Source organism: Molossus molossus, unplaced genomic scaffold (genome assembly GCF_014108415.1).
Source record: "Molossus molossus isolate mMolMol1 unplaced genomic scaffold, mMolMol1.p scaffold_m16_p_1, whole genome shotgun sequence".
NCBI lineage: Eukaryota > Metazoa > Chordata > Mammalia > Chiroptera > Molossidae > Molossus > Molossus molossus.
This window is the reverse complement of record NW_023425344.1, coordinates 208109074-208124445: the sequence shown is the minus strand read 5'-3', so window position 1 is coordinate 208124445 and position 15372 is coordinate 208109074. Positions and strand designations below refer to the sequence as shown.

General features: G+C 47.2%; 1 protein-coding gene across 1 annotated transcript in view; it reads left to right on the top strand.

Moving 5' to 3' along the window:
- The window catches only part of NID2 (nidogen 2), a 64092-nt gene extending 48742 nt beyond the window's left edge, over positions 1 to 15350 (top strand). Inside the window, exons 12-21 of the mRNA XM_036246503.1 lie at positions 2993 to 3112; positions 3785 to 4015; positions 7668 to 7889; positions 8459 to 8628; positions 10580 to 10709; positions 11484 to 11655; positions 12328 to 12485; positions 13762 to 13885; positions 14784 to 14896; positions 15197 to 15350. Coding sequence (XP_036102396.1) covers positions 2993 to 3112; positions 3785 to 4015; positions 7668 to 7889; positions 8459 to 8628; positions 10580 to 10709; positions 11484 to 11655; positions 12328 to 12485; positions 13762 to 13885; positions 14784 to 14896; positions 15197 to 15207 — 1451 coding nt within the window. The 3' untranslated portion in view covers positions 15208 to 15350. The remainder of the gene's footprint in view (positions 1 to 2992; positions 3113 to 3784; positions 4016 to 7667; positions 7890 to 8458; positions 8629 to 10579; positions 10710 to 11483; positions 11656 to 12327; positions 12486 to 13761; positions 13886 to 14783; positions 14897 to 15196) is intronic.
- The last annotated feature ends 22 nt before the right edge of the window (positions 15351 to 15372 follow it).

Sequence of the window (15372 nt, the reverse complement as noted above, 5' to 3'; positions counted from 1 at the left end):
GCGTGGCTGACCGACCTCCAGTTTCCTGTCCTGGTGCGAGCTCCTCCAAGGAGGTGTCAGAGAGCTTCAACCTTCTCGGGGTGATGCCTTCAGTCTCTTCAGGGACGTTCTCCCTGTTGGTCATTAAAAAAATTTTTTTTTCTTTATATATTTTAGAGGAAGGGAGAGGGAGAGAGAGAGATAGAAACATCAGTGAGAGAGAAACATTGACCAGCCGCCCCATGCATGCCCCCCACTGGGGATCAGGCCCACAACCTGGGCATGTGCCCTGACCAGGAATCAAACCAGTGACCGCTTGGTGCGTGGGTCGATGCTCAACCACTGAGCCACACCGGCTGGGCTTGTTGGTCATTTCTAACAGTTACTGTCTCCCATGACTTTAGAGTCTGTGGGGATAAAGCTCTCTGTTAAGTCTGATCAAAATTCTAGGCTATAGGCTTGAAGAACGTGGGTAACTCAGTGGCTCTGGGGAGTCCCCTCCCCATTCAGAAAGAACCACAAGAGACTGATGCATGGGTTCTAGAAATAAGCCCTGCGTCTCAGGAATTCCTGCTTCCTGTCACTGCCCGGGTTCCTGTTACCACGGGAAGAACTTTTAGCATATGTATTCTGAATAGCTTTCATTTCCTGCATTTGGTTTCGTGTTAATTTTTATAGCTTTGTTTTATAACCTCTTCCATGCCCAAGGAACTGGATGGTCACCAGCTTTGCCCAACCGGGAATTTTAATTTGCTATAGAAGACAGAGAGCCAACCTCAAGGATCACTAAACATGACAATACAGAACTCATTCATTAGATTGGAGATCAGATTTTATTATTTTTAATTGATTTTTAGAGAGAGGGGAAGGAATAGAGAGACAGAAACATCAATATGAGAGAGAACATCGATCAGCTGCCTCCTGCATGCCCCCCACGGGGGATTTAGCCGAAACCCGGGCATGTGCCCTGACCGGGAATCAAACCATGATGCTCAATCCACTGAGCCACACGGACTGGAGATCAGATTTTTGTTGTAATTGTTTCCATTTGGTTTATTTTGAGTTAACTGAGGAGCTAACCAGTAAACCTTGTTTGTTTCTAACCTTGCCAGTGAATTGATAACTACATTTCTGAGCTCATAGGTGAAGGGTGGCCACGGAGGCCAGGTGCTCATCTGAGCAGAGCCTTTCTGGGCGACACTAACCTTGGTTGTGTCGAGCATTTAGGTTTTTTTTTGTTTTGTTTTGTAACTTAAGGGAGCTAATTTATGTTGCCTAACCTCCCGTAAGACTGAGGATAAGCAGAAGGTTAATTTGCTAATTACAAGGTAAGAGATTCTTCTCCTGTGAACGGAAGGTCTGTTGAATGTCTGGTGTGTCTGCTTACTGGTACCTGGGACAGCCCCCTGGTCACAGGACAGTGGCTCAGTGAGAGTGTGGTGACAGCCAGGGTGGTACTAATAACCCTAGAAGAGATTCCTTCTGGGTCACAGGAGGCTGGGTGAGGGGCCACGTCTGTCCCCAGCCAATCCACATCCGACTCAGGCGGTAAGTCTCGGGCGTCCGGGCTCTAATGTGTCCCTCCATGGGCTGTACCAAGTTGTTGCAGTTTACTGGGGTCCCCGTTCTCTAGGATTCACACTGATCATCCCATCCCACGTTTTTTCCTATTTACACATTTTGAAAACAGTTTTGGGATGTCAGTGCAGATGTGACTATTTTCAGAGAGCCTTGATCAGACCTACACCCTGAGCCTGCTCTTAACTCTGGAAGACTTCCTGTCCCTGAAGACGGCTTATCTCAACCGCTGGGCACTGGTTTTAACAGCCAGACTGTCAGAGATGGTTTTCTTTTCGGTTTTGGGGGAGCAGTGCCTTGCTATTGTTAGCATGTGCTGATTTCATTAAGTAAAAGGAATATAAGTTGGCTTTTGTTTGAAGTTTCAGGATGTTATCGTTTTCAGAAATATGAAAATTCTCATGGTACCGTGGCAAGAGAGAGAGAGAGGGAGACAGACAGAGAGAGAGAGAGAGAGAGAGAGAGAGAGAGTGTGTGTGTGTGTGTGTGTGTTTGAGGATGGGGGTCCTGAATTGTTTGTACCTTATAAGCCTGACAATTTCGATTTTTCTTTCCTTTATTGATTTTAGAGAGAGGAAGGGAGAGAGGGAGAGCTAGAAACATCTATGAGAGAGAACATCGACTGGCCGCCTCCTGCATGCCCCCCACTGGGGCTCGGGCCCACAGCCTGGGCATGTGCCCTGACCGGGAATCGAACCGGCGACCTCTTGGTACATGAGTCGATGCTCAACCACTGAGCCACACTGGCCTGACTAAATTTAGATTTTTTTTTAATGTGTTGTTTCAAAACGTATGATAAACTTTTTTCTTACACTTTTCCATTCTGAAAGTGGAAAGCAAAGAAAATGTCTGATAAACTGGGTCCTCTAGGCAGTAGGACCCTGACTCGGCAGTAGGACCCTGACTCGGCAGTAGGACCCTGACTCAGCAGTAGGACCCTGACTCGGCAGTAGGACCCTGAAGCTTCTAAGCTGCTTGAAGAGGTACCTGGGGCCTCACTGGCTTCTGTGTGTCCACGAATCAGTGCCTAGGGAGATGGTGCCAACCACGAACAGGAAGACTACTGGTACACATATTTACAGTAGTGTTACTGAAAAGAAATGAATGATTTATAGTCGGAAGGTTAGTTCATGGGTGATAACTTCCTGGACTTCACTGTAGAAGAAACTGCTCTAGAAATAGACTACAGGATCTATTTTTCTGGGTGACCACATGTTTGTTCCTACACTGAACAGTCTAGTGGACTAACGCAGCCGCCTTGACCTTGTACTGTTGGGCCTGCCTTTCGGTGGCGGTACATCTGCTCGTGCCCGGAGGTGTTCTGAAGTGGGTCACTCATCCTTGATCTCATGAACTAAAGGCCAGGTAGTATCGCAGACCGAATGCAGTAAAGCCACACTGTCCCCTCCCTCTGTCCCTGCTCTGACCTCTGCAGATGTTGATGAATGCTTGGAGAACAGATGTCACCCCTGGGCTGCCTGCTACAATACCCCTGGCTCCTTCTCCTGCCGCTGCCAACCTGGCTATCACGGGGACGGACTTCAGTGCACACCGGGTAAGGTCTGGCGGCCAGATTAGGCAGAGAGCTCGCTCCTTCTGCGCTGTTTTTCTACAGCACTTCAGCCCACTCTTGATCTATCTGGGTGGAGGCCGTAGTAAGTGGATCTGCAGGCTCTGGGTTTTCCCCTCAGTTACCACCAGCTGCTTGGTTTGCTGCCAGGTCACTGGCTGTTAGCGTTCTGGGAGGCCCGGAGTGTGCCCACCCACTGGCCTCCCTGGGCACAGGCACCCATGTGACTGCTCTAGGACTTGGCCCGCACCGTGCCGTCTAGTGCTGGCCACTGACCTGGAGTGTCTCAGATGTAAACTCTGGACCTTGGGACACACAGAGCTTTGTTTTCTCCTGCGTCCCTTGGGATGTTTGGACAGAAGCCACGGTTGCTCTTCATTTTATCCAGACAGCACTGGAAGCTGGGGGGGAAGGGAGGGGCCGTGTTACAGTCAAGTCAGCCTCGGGAGAATCAGGGAGATGCTAAGGAGTTATTAAGTGGCAGAGGTAAAATAATCCAGGACTCCCAAATCCCAGCACCTTGCTGTTTTCCCCACATCACGCTGCCTCCCAATTATAGAAGAAAGAAACTCAGACAAGAGAACCTGAGGTGGGCTCATAAAAGTGACGGGCCGCAATGCTTTCTGTTTCTCCTTGTCCTGGGCCGCGCCCTGGAAGACACCACCTCGGGACTGAAAACCTGTGAACGTCAGCAGCGTGCGGCCCAGGCTCAGCACACCTACCCCGGCACCAGGATCCACATCCCCCAGTGTGATGAGCAGGGCCACTTCCTGCCACTGCAGTGCCACGGTGGCACCGGCTTCTGCTGGTGCGTGAACCCTGATGGTCAGGAAGTGCCTGGGACCCGCACTCCACCCGGCTCCAATCCACCTCACTGCGGACCACCCGGTGAGCCGGTCTGGAGGGAAACCTTGTGCAGGACACTGGTTGTGGGTAGAATAACCCCTGCCCAGACCATGCAGACTCAGGGCTGAGGACCCTCCTTTTGTGACACCATCCTCCTTCCTCCTGGGAACACTCGAATGATATGTGCACACCTACACGCACGTTCACTCTAGAGACATGCACATGTGACATATGTGAGCACTGTCCCGCATTGGACTCCAGCCTCCTTGACCCTCGCCTAGTACCCGACTAGCAGCTGAGACTGAGTGACCGGCTTTGGCCACCGCCCTAGATCTGTTGTGGCAGTTTAGAGATGTTAGAGGATCTTGTCAGACCAGCCTTTTGTCCAAAAGCAGTGGTTCTCAACCTTCCAGACGCCGCGACCCTTTAATACAGCTCCTCATGTTGTGGTGACCCCCAACCGTTGCTACTTCATAACTGTAATTTTGCTACTGTTATGACCTTATAAAGGGGTCGCGATCCACAAGTTGAGAACCACTGTCCAAAAGAAAAACTGCCTTCCCATATAACTAGATCGCTTAACTTTGCCTTCTGAATTGGAAGAAACTGCCTGAAGGCTATTTTTTAAATGTTTTTATTTTTTATCCTACCCAAGGATGGAGATATATATATATATTTGCATTTATCTTCAGATAGAGCTTGAGGGGTAGAGGGAGGAAGAGAGAGTGAGAAACATCTGTGTGAGAGAGACACGTCAATTGGTGCCACCCACACAACCCCTACTGGGGCTGGGGACGAACTGCAACTGAGGTACATGCCCTTAGCAGGAACCGAACCCGGGACTCCCTGGTCCGTGGGCCGACACTCTAACCACTGAGCCAAACCAGCCAGGGCTGAAGGCTGTTTTAATAGCATTAGGAAGAACAAGTATGTCCCTTGTGGGTGGATCCAGCTAGCTTGCTCTAAGCTGATAACCCCAGTCCTCCCTAGTCAGCCCAGCATGTCCATGGGGAGGTCACTCAGGTTTCAGCTGCCTTCAGAAGAGAGGTAGGAACCTGTTTTGTGAGCCCACCTGATCTGAGGCTGACGGTGAGCATATCTGTCGTCATCTGACACCCCCCATCCAGCGGGGCAGGGTTATCAAGTGCTCAGGGTTCATGCCAACCACAGGTTGCCAAGGCAGGTTTCTGCTCCCTGCTGAACTGTTCAGGGATGAAAATAACTTTAAAAAACAATACGGAGGAACTTTATTATGAAAAACATAGAACTGGTATGATACCATTTTAACCCAAATAATTCCTTTATCAATGCACTTACTATTCAAAGATCCATTTTTAGTATTGAAAAGGGTTCCATACATACTAGTGTTGGCTTTTAATGTATATGAATATGAAGAGCTGGAGAATTACCACCAGTGCTGATCCTTTTAATACTATTGTTATGGCCAGGACGTTCGTGACTGACTCGTGTAGGTGAGGGTTGGTAATGCTTAATCCAGCTGCAGGCTCATTTCCAGAGACACTCCGAGCTCCTTTCTCTGTCCCTGTTTTAGGAAAAGGTTTTGCAGCCCCCACCCCACCCAATAGAACACAGAGAAATGCTGTCTCACTCGGGCCTGTTTAAAGCCTTGGTTCTACCTCCAGCTGGGATTGGAAGAGATCAGCTGTTTGGGAGGTTCCTCAGGGGAGCGGATCAGACAAGCATGTGTTAAGGACAGTGCCTCGAAAGGGAGCCAAGAGAATGAGAAGTTAGTGACTACAGGAGGGGCGCGTTCTCTGGGGCAGACTTGTTCCCATGGCCCACGCCTGCCTCCCGGCTGCCACTGCTGACTGGTCTCATCTGCATAATGGGGTCAGCTTGAAGGGGGAGAATTGTTTCTGCCCAAGATTTCAAAATATTTAAAACCCTGCCAACCAGAAACAGAAGACAAATAAATCCATGGTTGGATTAAGTAGTAGCTTCAAGTAGGAAGGAATGAGAGGGATGCCCACGTGTGCGTGAAGCTGACTGTGCTGTGTGTCCTCATTCCAAACAAAGAGATGTTCCTCCCTGGGTGGCCCCTGAACCAGGAATGGGTCCTCGGAGTTTGGAATGTGGGCCTGCGCGGTGTCGGGAACTTCTCCAGGGAACCCAGCGCCACCCTTGCGATGGACCTCAAGCATTTAGGAAGTGGCATTTCTCTCTCTGGGTTCACTGAGGCACATCTGGGTGAGGAAGTCAGAGTCTCTCCTTCTCCATGAGGTCTTAACAAGACTGTGCTTCCCAGGGGTCATGAGTACGGAGACAACCTGACGGGCATCCACGTCCCCCAGACCTGGTTGGTGAGTCTTGCCGTTGAGCTAGTTGGATTTGAGCCCAGAGGGTTTTATTCACCATCTTCCTGCTTTCCTAGAGGAATCGTGTTTCCAACGTTGTTCTTTAAAGCTGTTGGAGGTTTTGACCAAAGGAATGACGTGAAATGACTTGGTTTTAGAGGGACTGTATCTGACTGCTGGTTGAGTTTACACTGAGGAGCAAGAAGGAGGGTAGAAGCCGGGAAACCAGTAACAAGGCTATTGCGGTCATCCTGGCTGGGACCAGGGCGACAGGGGTGGATGCGGGGAGAAGTGAAGATACTCCGAAAGTGTTTTAAAGGCACAGCTGACATTTCTTGACATACGGTGAGCGAGAGAAAGGAGCCAAGGATGATTGGACCTGAGCAATGACAGATGGGGGTGCAATTTCACTCCTAAGAAAAAATCCAGGGGCCCAGTTTTTGTTAGTTCTCCTCTGAGATTTCTGTTTGACCAAGTAGGCTGTAGGCTTCTCCACACCGTAGGCTCTGAGTCGCAGGACATGGAAAAGGAGAAGCACTTGCCATTGCAGGTCCTCAGGTAAGCCTGCCACAGAGGCTGTCCTGCAGGCGTCCTCTCAGAACTGCCGTGTTGGGGACACGGCCTCGGAGGGGAGAGGAACTGCTCTGCGAGAGAAGCTAACGGGGGCTGAAGCATGGCCATGAGCGGGGAGGGGAGCGGCAAGGGGGGAGGATGTGGAGAAAGGAGACAGAGCCACATGGTGGGAAGGTGGAGCCTATACAAAGAGGTTCAGCTTTGAGATAATCCCAGGAACAGAGTAGCCAGAGGACTTCTAGGAACTGGAGTGTCACCGCCTCTACTAGGCTCCTGAATACCCATTACGATAAGTCATACTTTCACCAACATCGTCTCCCAGTGGACGGATACCGAGGGCCACGTAGTTGGACATTCGGTAATGTCCTGTCAGTCTCAAGATAACCCTCTCAGATTCAAGTCCTAGAGTGTGAGGCAAGTGGGGAATGATCCAGTATTGGCTTTAAGCATCACGTAAGCCCCGAGCCCCACAGGTGTTAGCAGGGGCCCTGGGCCTGGGTGGAGTGGCCTGCACGGTTGTCCGGAGTGAGATCATCCCCCTTCCCAGGCTGAGTGAGCCTGGCACTCTGATCTTAACCTCCGCTTGTTCTTTCGGGATGTGGTAGGGCCTTGATGGCAGGTCCTTCTGGCCTAGAGAGGCAGGGGCATCGATGACCCCCTTCTCCTGCTCTGGGCCAGTGCTCAGGGGCTCGGCGGAGGCCCCGCGAAGGCACACGAGGAGGGTGGCCAGGCACCGGGCTCTTGAGCTACATGCTGCACTCTGTCCTTGGCTTACGATCAAAGGCTTTTCTGTCCCATCTGCTCAGCACCCACCCAGAGGCCCCAGACGGTCTGTGAGCGCTGGAGGGAGAGCCTGCTGCAGCACTACGGCGGCCCGCCCCGGGACGACCAGTACGTGCCCCAGTGTGATGACTGGGGCCACTTCGTCCCCACGCAGTGCCACGGGAAGAGTGACTTCTGCTGGTGTGTGGACAAGGACGGCAGAGAGGTGCAGGGCACCCGCTCCCGGCCAGGCACCCCCCCTGCATGTAAGCGGCACGGAGGCTCCTCCGCAGGGAGGCTGTGCGGGAAGGTGGGCAGTCAGGGGGTCGGCAGCTCCAGTGAACGAAGCCACTACTGTGCTGTGTGGATTTATAATCTGCTCCACCCAAGATCCCAATTTGGACTTCATGTTTGGTTTTGTCATTAGCAGTTGCTGTAATTAGAACATCTGGAACTCAGTTCAGCACGAAGTTACTCCCCTTCCCCAGCCCAGGGTGAAAGGGGACGTGTGTCACCCTGGGGCCCCAAGAAGAAGCTGACACAACACTGGCTCTGTTTTTTTTTCTTAAAAAGAAAAAAACCAGAAAACTTGCTTTGTTCTGAGGGAAATGTGTTGTCTTCCTCCCTAGTAATTGGCAGTGATTTACATAATTGATCTTTGAAGAAAAAAACCTAGAAATTATAATTTCTTTAAAGGAACATCTGGAGCACATCTGTCTAGGTTTAGGAACTTTTGATGTGCTTGGAGGCTCTGGTCTGTGGGAAAGTAACTTCTCTCTCTCCCCACCCACCCTTGTTTCCTCTGCTCCTCGCACCGGCCCCTTCACCATGGCAGGTATACCCACGGTTGCTCCACCCTCCTTCCGGCCCTCGCCCCGGCCCGATGTGACCCCTCCGTCTGTGGGCACCTTCCTGCTCTATGCCCAGGGCCAGCAGATTGGCTACTTGCCCCTCAGTGGTACCAGGATTCAGAAGGACACGGCCAGGACCCTGCTGTCGCTGCATGTAAAGTGGATTTCCCCCGTGGGGGTGGAGCCGTGCGGGGTTGCAGATCTGGGGAAGGGCCGAGATGGAGGGAGGTGGTGGATTCCTGGGCTGCAGTCTGTTTTCATGGGCCTGACACCAGCACCGCAGAAAGTGGGGTTGTTGCTCGGTCACGCCTGCCCAAGGCTGCCGCCTCGTCGGTTCGTGGGGTTTCAGGTGTATGAGAAGCGCAGGACACTGAGGCAGTGTCGTGATCCAAGGGAAGACCAAGGCTCTTGGAACCCAAGTCCCCAGGGTTCTTTCAGCGCCTCAGACATTCCAGAGATCTAGAAATCAAACAACAGGAGCAGCTACAGGGTGTGGTTTCTGCGGTCAGTTGAGAATCCCAAGAGGAAACCCATTAATGATTGCCTCATCCGTGCAGCCCCGTCCCCTCCCGTTTTGGTTCGTATCTCATCTTCTCTGGCTCCTTCGAAGATGAAGATTGGGGCGAGCGTGATGCTGGAAAGGAGTGGATGGAGCCTCCCTAGGGATGCTTGCCGCTCCTGGCCAGCAGCCCCCACTGGCAGGCACCTCTGGGGGGAGGGCGCTCACCCAGGTATTTGTTCACCAGTAAGAACAATAGTGTCCACGTTCACGTTCACTTCTGTTGATGAACTAACTCCTTATCTGGTTACAAAATGTTTAGAAGCAGCCAGTGTTTAGAAAAGATATTTTTTCTTCCTTTCTAAGAGTCGAGGTTGTGTGTGTTTTCCTGGCAAACACTAGCGTGCTCATTTATAGAAGTCTCTCTAAGAGACAGAAACTCCAAATGACTCTGAAGTCATCTTGTGGGTCAATGGATCCCATGATTCCCTGGGTTAATGGAAGCCCCTGTGGATGTGTACTCTTGTCTGAGACACGTGACTTTTTAATTTTCAAGTAAAATTATACTTGACCTTCAGACCCCCCCACCCCATATAAACTGTTCTTTTCCACAGGAGCCAAATCCTCTGTAGTGTTCCTTGTGCTGACTCCTCCCCCAGAGGCAGAAGTCACGCCAGCCCCAGGCTTTGTCAGGCAAACTGGAGCTGGCGTGGCCTCAGGGACAGCCAGATGGCCCCGAGATGTTGGCTTTGCACATCTGCCGGGCTTCTCAATGCAGAAATCTGGGTTGGAAATTGAATGTGTGCAGAGTTTTGAAAAGGAAATCACAGACTCAGCAAAGTTTTAAAAAGATTTCGCATTTTATTTAGCAATAAGGAAGGAGGGCAGACCTCGCTAGCCAGAAGTTGGGTAACCGACATGCCCCAGTTCCTTAACTCATCAAACTGTAGCCTTTCCTTTCCCTAGAGTACAACCAAAGAACTGCGTTGCAGTGAGAGGCAGCGTTGGGGGTAAGGGTCACTGCACTGTAGCTGGGGAAAGATCTTATATCACAGGGGTGGGAGGGGGAGATGTTGTTGTTCTATGTTGGCAAATTTTAGAAAGGCTCATTTGGAAAGGAATTTCTGTTTTTGCCCAGTAAAATATTAAGACCTTCCTTTGCTGAGACTAACATTTGTCCTCTAATCACTGAATGGGCTGATTTCTTTCATGCAGTTGCACTTTTGGTTTTACTGCCAAAGTATTAGTGCTTATTCAGAGCTTACTGCCTATGAATTTCTGATTAGGACACTTCACAAGTATCTATGGTATTAATTTTTATAGCAGCCATATGAAGTGTAGGTACTATTATCTTCATTTTAGAAATGAGAAAACAAAGACACAGAAAGCTTAAGTACCCAAGTTACACAGCTAGTAAGTGGCCAAGCTTGGCTTTGACTCCAAGAAGTCGGCCTCCACAGCCTACATGTCTAACCACGGAGTTGGCTGCCGAGAGACTCCGTGTGGGCTTGTTCACTGCAGGCGTGCATGGGTGAGGCAGCGGAGGGTGAACTCGGGGGAAATCCAAGGAGTCCTAATTCCTCCAATTCTGTTTTGGTCCACACAGGGCTCCATAGTTGTGGGAATTGACTATGACTGCCGGGAGAGGATGGTGTACTGGACAGACGTTGCGGGGCGAACAATTAGCCGTGCCAGTCTGGAAGCAGGAGCAGAGCCTGAGATAATCATTAACTCAGGTCAGCAGCTTCACTCAGAAGACACTTCCCGTTTCATTTGATTCTACTAAGTCCAAGTTATTTGCCTGTTTTATGCCAAAGTCTCCCCTTATTTTCACCCAAGAGGGGAGGTTAAGTTCTATGTAAGTCACTTTTTTTGAGCTATACAATAACATCCTCTCTATAAACAAACATGTTCATACATAAGGAATGAGAATGTAATACTTACTATGGGCCCTTTCTAGTGAGAAATGGGGCTCTCGATGGGAAGGGCTCACAGAGAATTCGGGGTGTGGCCCTGGGTGATGCTGCCTGGCCCCAGCACTGTGGATGCCCGGTGACATCAGGCTGCCAGGTCCGTTAGTCTAGATGAACAATTATCAACCGGTGTGCCACTGCACACTGGCGTGCCGAAGGCATTTTTAAAACATGCAACACCTGATTAGTCTTTTCACTTAAATGGTCAAACAAAAAAATAACAACGGCCAACGCGATAGTTCAGAATCAATCAAATTTATACATAATATTTTTGTCAGACTGGCAGAAAATATATTTTTGGTGTGCTGCAGAATTTTAGTAACTAGTCTGGAAGTTGATGAAACCGGCCATGAGATGAAACCGTTAAAAATGTCTGGTCAAGTGGAAACTAGAGGTAGCAGGAAAAATAAAAAAGGATCCTTTATCCATTAACCTGATTCTTCCAACTTAAGAGACTCTCAGGACATTTTCTGTTCAAACATAGATCTCTGTGCTTCAGGTCCACCTGCTCCAGTCCTACCTTTGTTTTATTTCCAGGTCTGATAAGCCCTGAAGGACTTGCCATTGACCACTTTCATAGAACGATGTACTGGACGGACAGTGGCCTGGATAAAATAGAGAGGGCCAAGCTGGACGGCTCTCAGCGCAAGGTTCTCTTCTACACAGACCTGGTGAACCCCCGAGCCATCACTGTGGATCCGATCCGAGGGTGACTTGGGCTTCCCTATTTTTCCATTACCTGTACACCCTGATTTGAAGCCCTTGGATTTAAATGTGGTGTGGGGTCAGAACAAAAGCAGAAATGCTTAAATGCATTAATTTAACAGTATTTACTGCAGAGCTACTAGGTTTCAGGTACTGTCCTACTTTTTATCAGATGACTAGGTATAGGGCCTGAGGTTAACATTTAAACTGCAATGAAGTGGGTCTCCTTCGGCAACACATAGGAAGTCATAGTGTTAAAACCACAGTAGAGTTTACGTCCATTAAATGGTGAGAGTAACCAAAACTCACACACCTGGCATTTTATTTCTCAGGCCTCACTTTCACTGTAGCAAAAATCAAGAATAAAATGTTCCCTGTCTGTTAACTGCTAAGGTCATCACCTGGGACATATAATTTGGTCAATGTTTCAGTACTTGGTAGAACCAGGGAGGACTTCTATACTTGAGAAACTCTTGCCATATTTAATGGGGCTTCTACCAAATGAAATGCCAGAGAAAACCCTTTAATCAGTAAAGAAAACATTCGGCTTTACATTTCTGCAAAGTGTTTTTGACTCAGAAATACTTAGTGAAAAGCCTCTAAGATGGTTCTGAAATTTGAGTTCTGCACGTTGAGGAAGGTGTTTCTTTCTCTATTCCATTTAATTTATCCACAGCAACTTATACTGGACAGACTGGAATAGAGAAGCTCCTAAAATTGAAACGTCATCTTTAGATGGAGAAAACAGAAGAATTCTGGTGAATAAAGACATTGGACTACCCAATGGCTTAACCTTTGACTCCTTGTCCAAGCTGCTCTGCTGGGCAGACGCAGGTAATACTACTGATGGAATGCAAACACAGAATGCTTCGTTACGGTGGTGCCAGCACTCAACAGACTTGACAACAAAACCAAATCCCATCTTTTAGATTTTCTGGCTTAAATTTATAATAGCACAGCACATACAATCTATTCCTTTGGTATATAAACTTTTAAAGAACACTTTGTTAATGATGCTTACAAATGAACTTCCTGGGATTTTAGGTGTGAATGTGAATTAGGCAATTAAGTTTCAGGGGTAGTATAACATCTAACTCTTTGTATTGCGTGCCATCCCCCCACATGAGCACTGGGCATACTTTTTAAGTTAAAAAGAAGTATTACCCACTGTTGGAACTGACGGACTTAGATAAATGAATAAGAGGTTCTAGGGGGTTTCTCTTTGGCCAGTGTTATAAACTTACAAGCATCTGTTTATCAGTCGGTATGCTGAGGACATTCTTTGAAAAGTGAGGTGGCAGCATGGCTTCCTTCAGTAATGAGTTTGGGTTGCCAACACCTAGGCTAACCTTTTCTGTTGTGTGATTTCATTATTAGCACAACTGAAAAGATGCTGTATGTCTAGTTATATACTAAATAATATAAAAAAGGCCATTCTTAACAAATTTATAATCTAAAAAGAGACTATAATGCACATGGGTCATTATTATAGCCCAGCTGTCCAAACAGTTACATTTTTTTAAAAGTATTTAAAATTTAAATCCAGGTTCCATAAGAAATGTGAAACTTGGAAATGTTTAACTTATTTAGCTATTGCAAAATTTTCACGATTGGCTTCCTTCACATTGAAAAAGATGAGCCATGTCACCACATTTTATTCCTGCCTAGAAACTAATCTCTTAAAAAAAAAAAATTTAAGGAGTTTAGTTAAAAGGCAGCCTGGCTATTATGCATTACTTACAAAGGGCAAATATTTATCCAAATGTTTAAAATTTATGAGCTAACACTTGAAAGTATATCAATTATTAAAAAAAATTATCTCTAATATCCTACTTTGGGAGAAACTTGGCCAAATCTCTATAAATGCAGTCCTTTCTTCCAAAAAAGGATCAAGAGTTTAAACTCTATTAAAAACTAGAATGCTATCAAATCAACTAGACTGGTAATAGAACAGAAAATTTTAGTTTTTAATCTGTATCACTGCAATGGGAACAAAATGTTTCTTATTCTACCTTTATGACAGAACTTACCTGCCACTGTTATTTTCGGCAAGTTGTTAGTTCCCCCAGGTATGGAAGTGTCTCATTTTCCCTCTTTGACGTTTTCAAAGGAACGAAAAAACTGGAGTGTACACTGCCTGATGGAACTGGACGTCACATCATCCAAAACAACCTCAACTACCCCTTCAGCATTGCTAGCTATGCAGATCACTTCTACCACACAGACTGGAGGAGGTGAGCCGGCACTCTTCCGGACAAGCCTGAAAAGGCAAACTGGGTCTTCGGAGACACATCACTTGTTTCATCAAGTGCCAACAGTGACTTTAGTAATTAAGCCCTCTACTTAAGTTTTCATTTTGTTGTCTCTTCATTAATAGATAACATCATTCAAATGTTACCCAGAAATTTAATGGTATTGCTCACATGTAGCTTAAAAGTGGCAGATCTATTAGGTAATCAACTATCCAAAAAGGAAGCACTTTCATCTAAATCTGCTCTTCAAAGAGTAAGACTAGCTTAAGTGGCACCATGAAGTATATTAATTATATAACTTTAATCAATTTTTAAAGATGACATTGTAGACTTACTAGCTGTCTACCAGTTTTCCAAAGAGGAACTGGGGAACAAAAAATATATACAGGGCTGGCAAAAGTAGGTTTACAGTTGTTCATGTGGAAAGACATGCAAGTTATGATCATTATAATAGTTTTAACTCAAAATGTCACAATAAACCTACTTTTTGCCCACCACTATATAGTGTCTGAGCCCTTCTACCCTGTCCCCTATAATTTTTATTTAATTTGTGGCCAGGCATCAGTATTTTAACAGATCCTCCTGTGATTCCAACATGCAGCTAGGATCAGTCATCCTGAGGGCTTGTTAAACATGTTCCTGGGTCCTATATTCCAGAATTTCTGATTCAGTAGGTCTGAAGAGGGGCACAAGGACTTGCATTTCTACCAAGTTCCCAGATGATGCTGATCTGAGGACCACTGATATATACCTAAATGAGTCAAAACTCATTAATTTTAAAAAAGTATTCCAGAAGGCCAGAAGATTTTTTTCCTATTGAAACTGACTTTTTCTATCCAACTTTACATCCTATGACTTCACTCTTCCTTTCTGTTACCAGGGATGGGATTATATCAGTCCACAGAGACAGTGGCCAGTTTACTGATGAGTATCTCCCAGAGCAGCGATCTCATCTCTACGGGATAACTGCAGTCTACCCCTACTGCCCAGCAGGTAAACCAATATGCTCAGCCTGTGTCTTTGGATCAGCAGGACAGATCTGGTAACTGATTACCCTTGGCCCAGATATTGGCTGTTGCCATTGACACTGCCACTGGTGAGAGCCACTTTCAGCTGGAAAAGTTAATGGCCAACACATGGGGGTGACCAGTGCTTACTACCTTAAGTCTACCTAGCTAAACTATACACAAAAAAAGGCTAGCCTCTTAGGATATTTCCCTTTTAAAAGACTTGTTGTTGAAACTCAGTTATAAAATACTTAACCACTGTCCCCTCCCACACTTCCCCTTACAGGAAGAAAGTAAATACAGCAGCATAAAGGACCTGAGTTTACAATCAGAATCTGGACCCTAAAGAACATTTACTGCAAACAAAGGTGAAGAAAGTAAAAAAGGAATTGGCCATTAGAAGTTCCTGGAGATACAAGATGGACATTTTCAGTGCAAAAAGACTAAGTATATTTTGTGAAA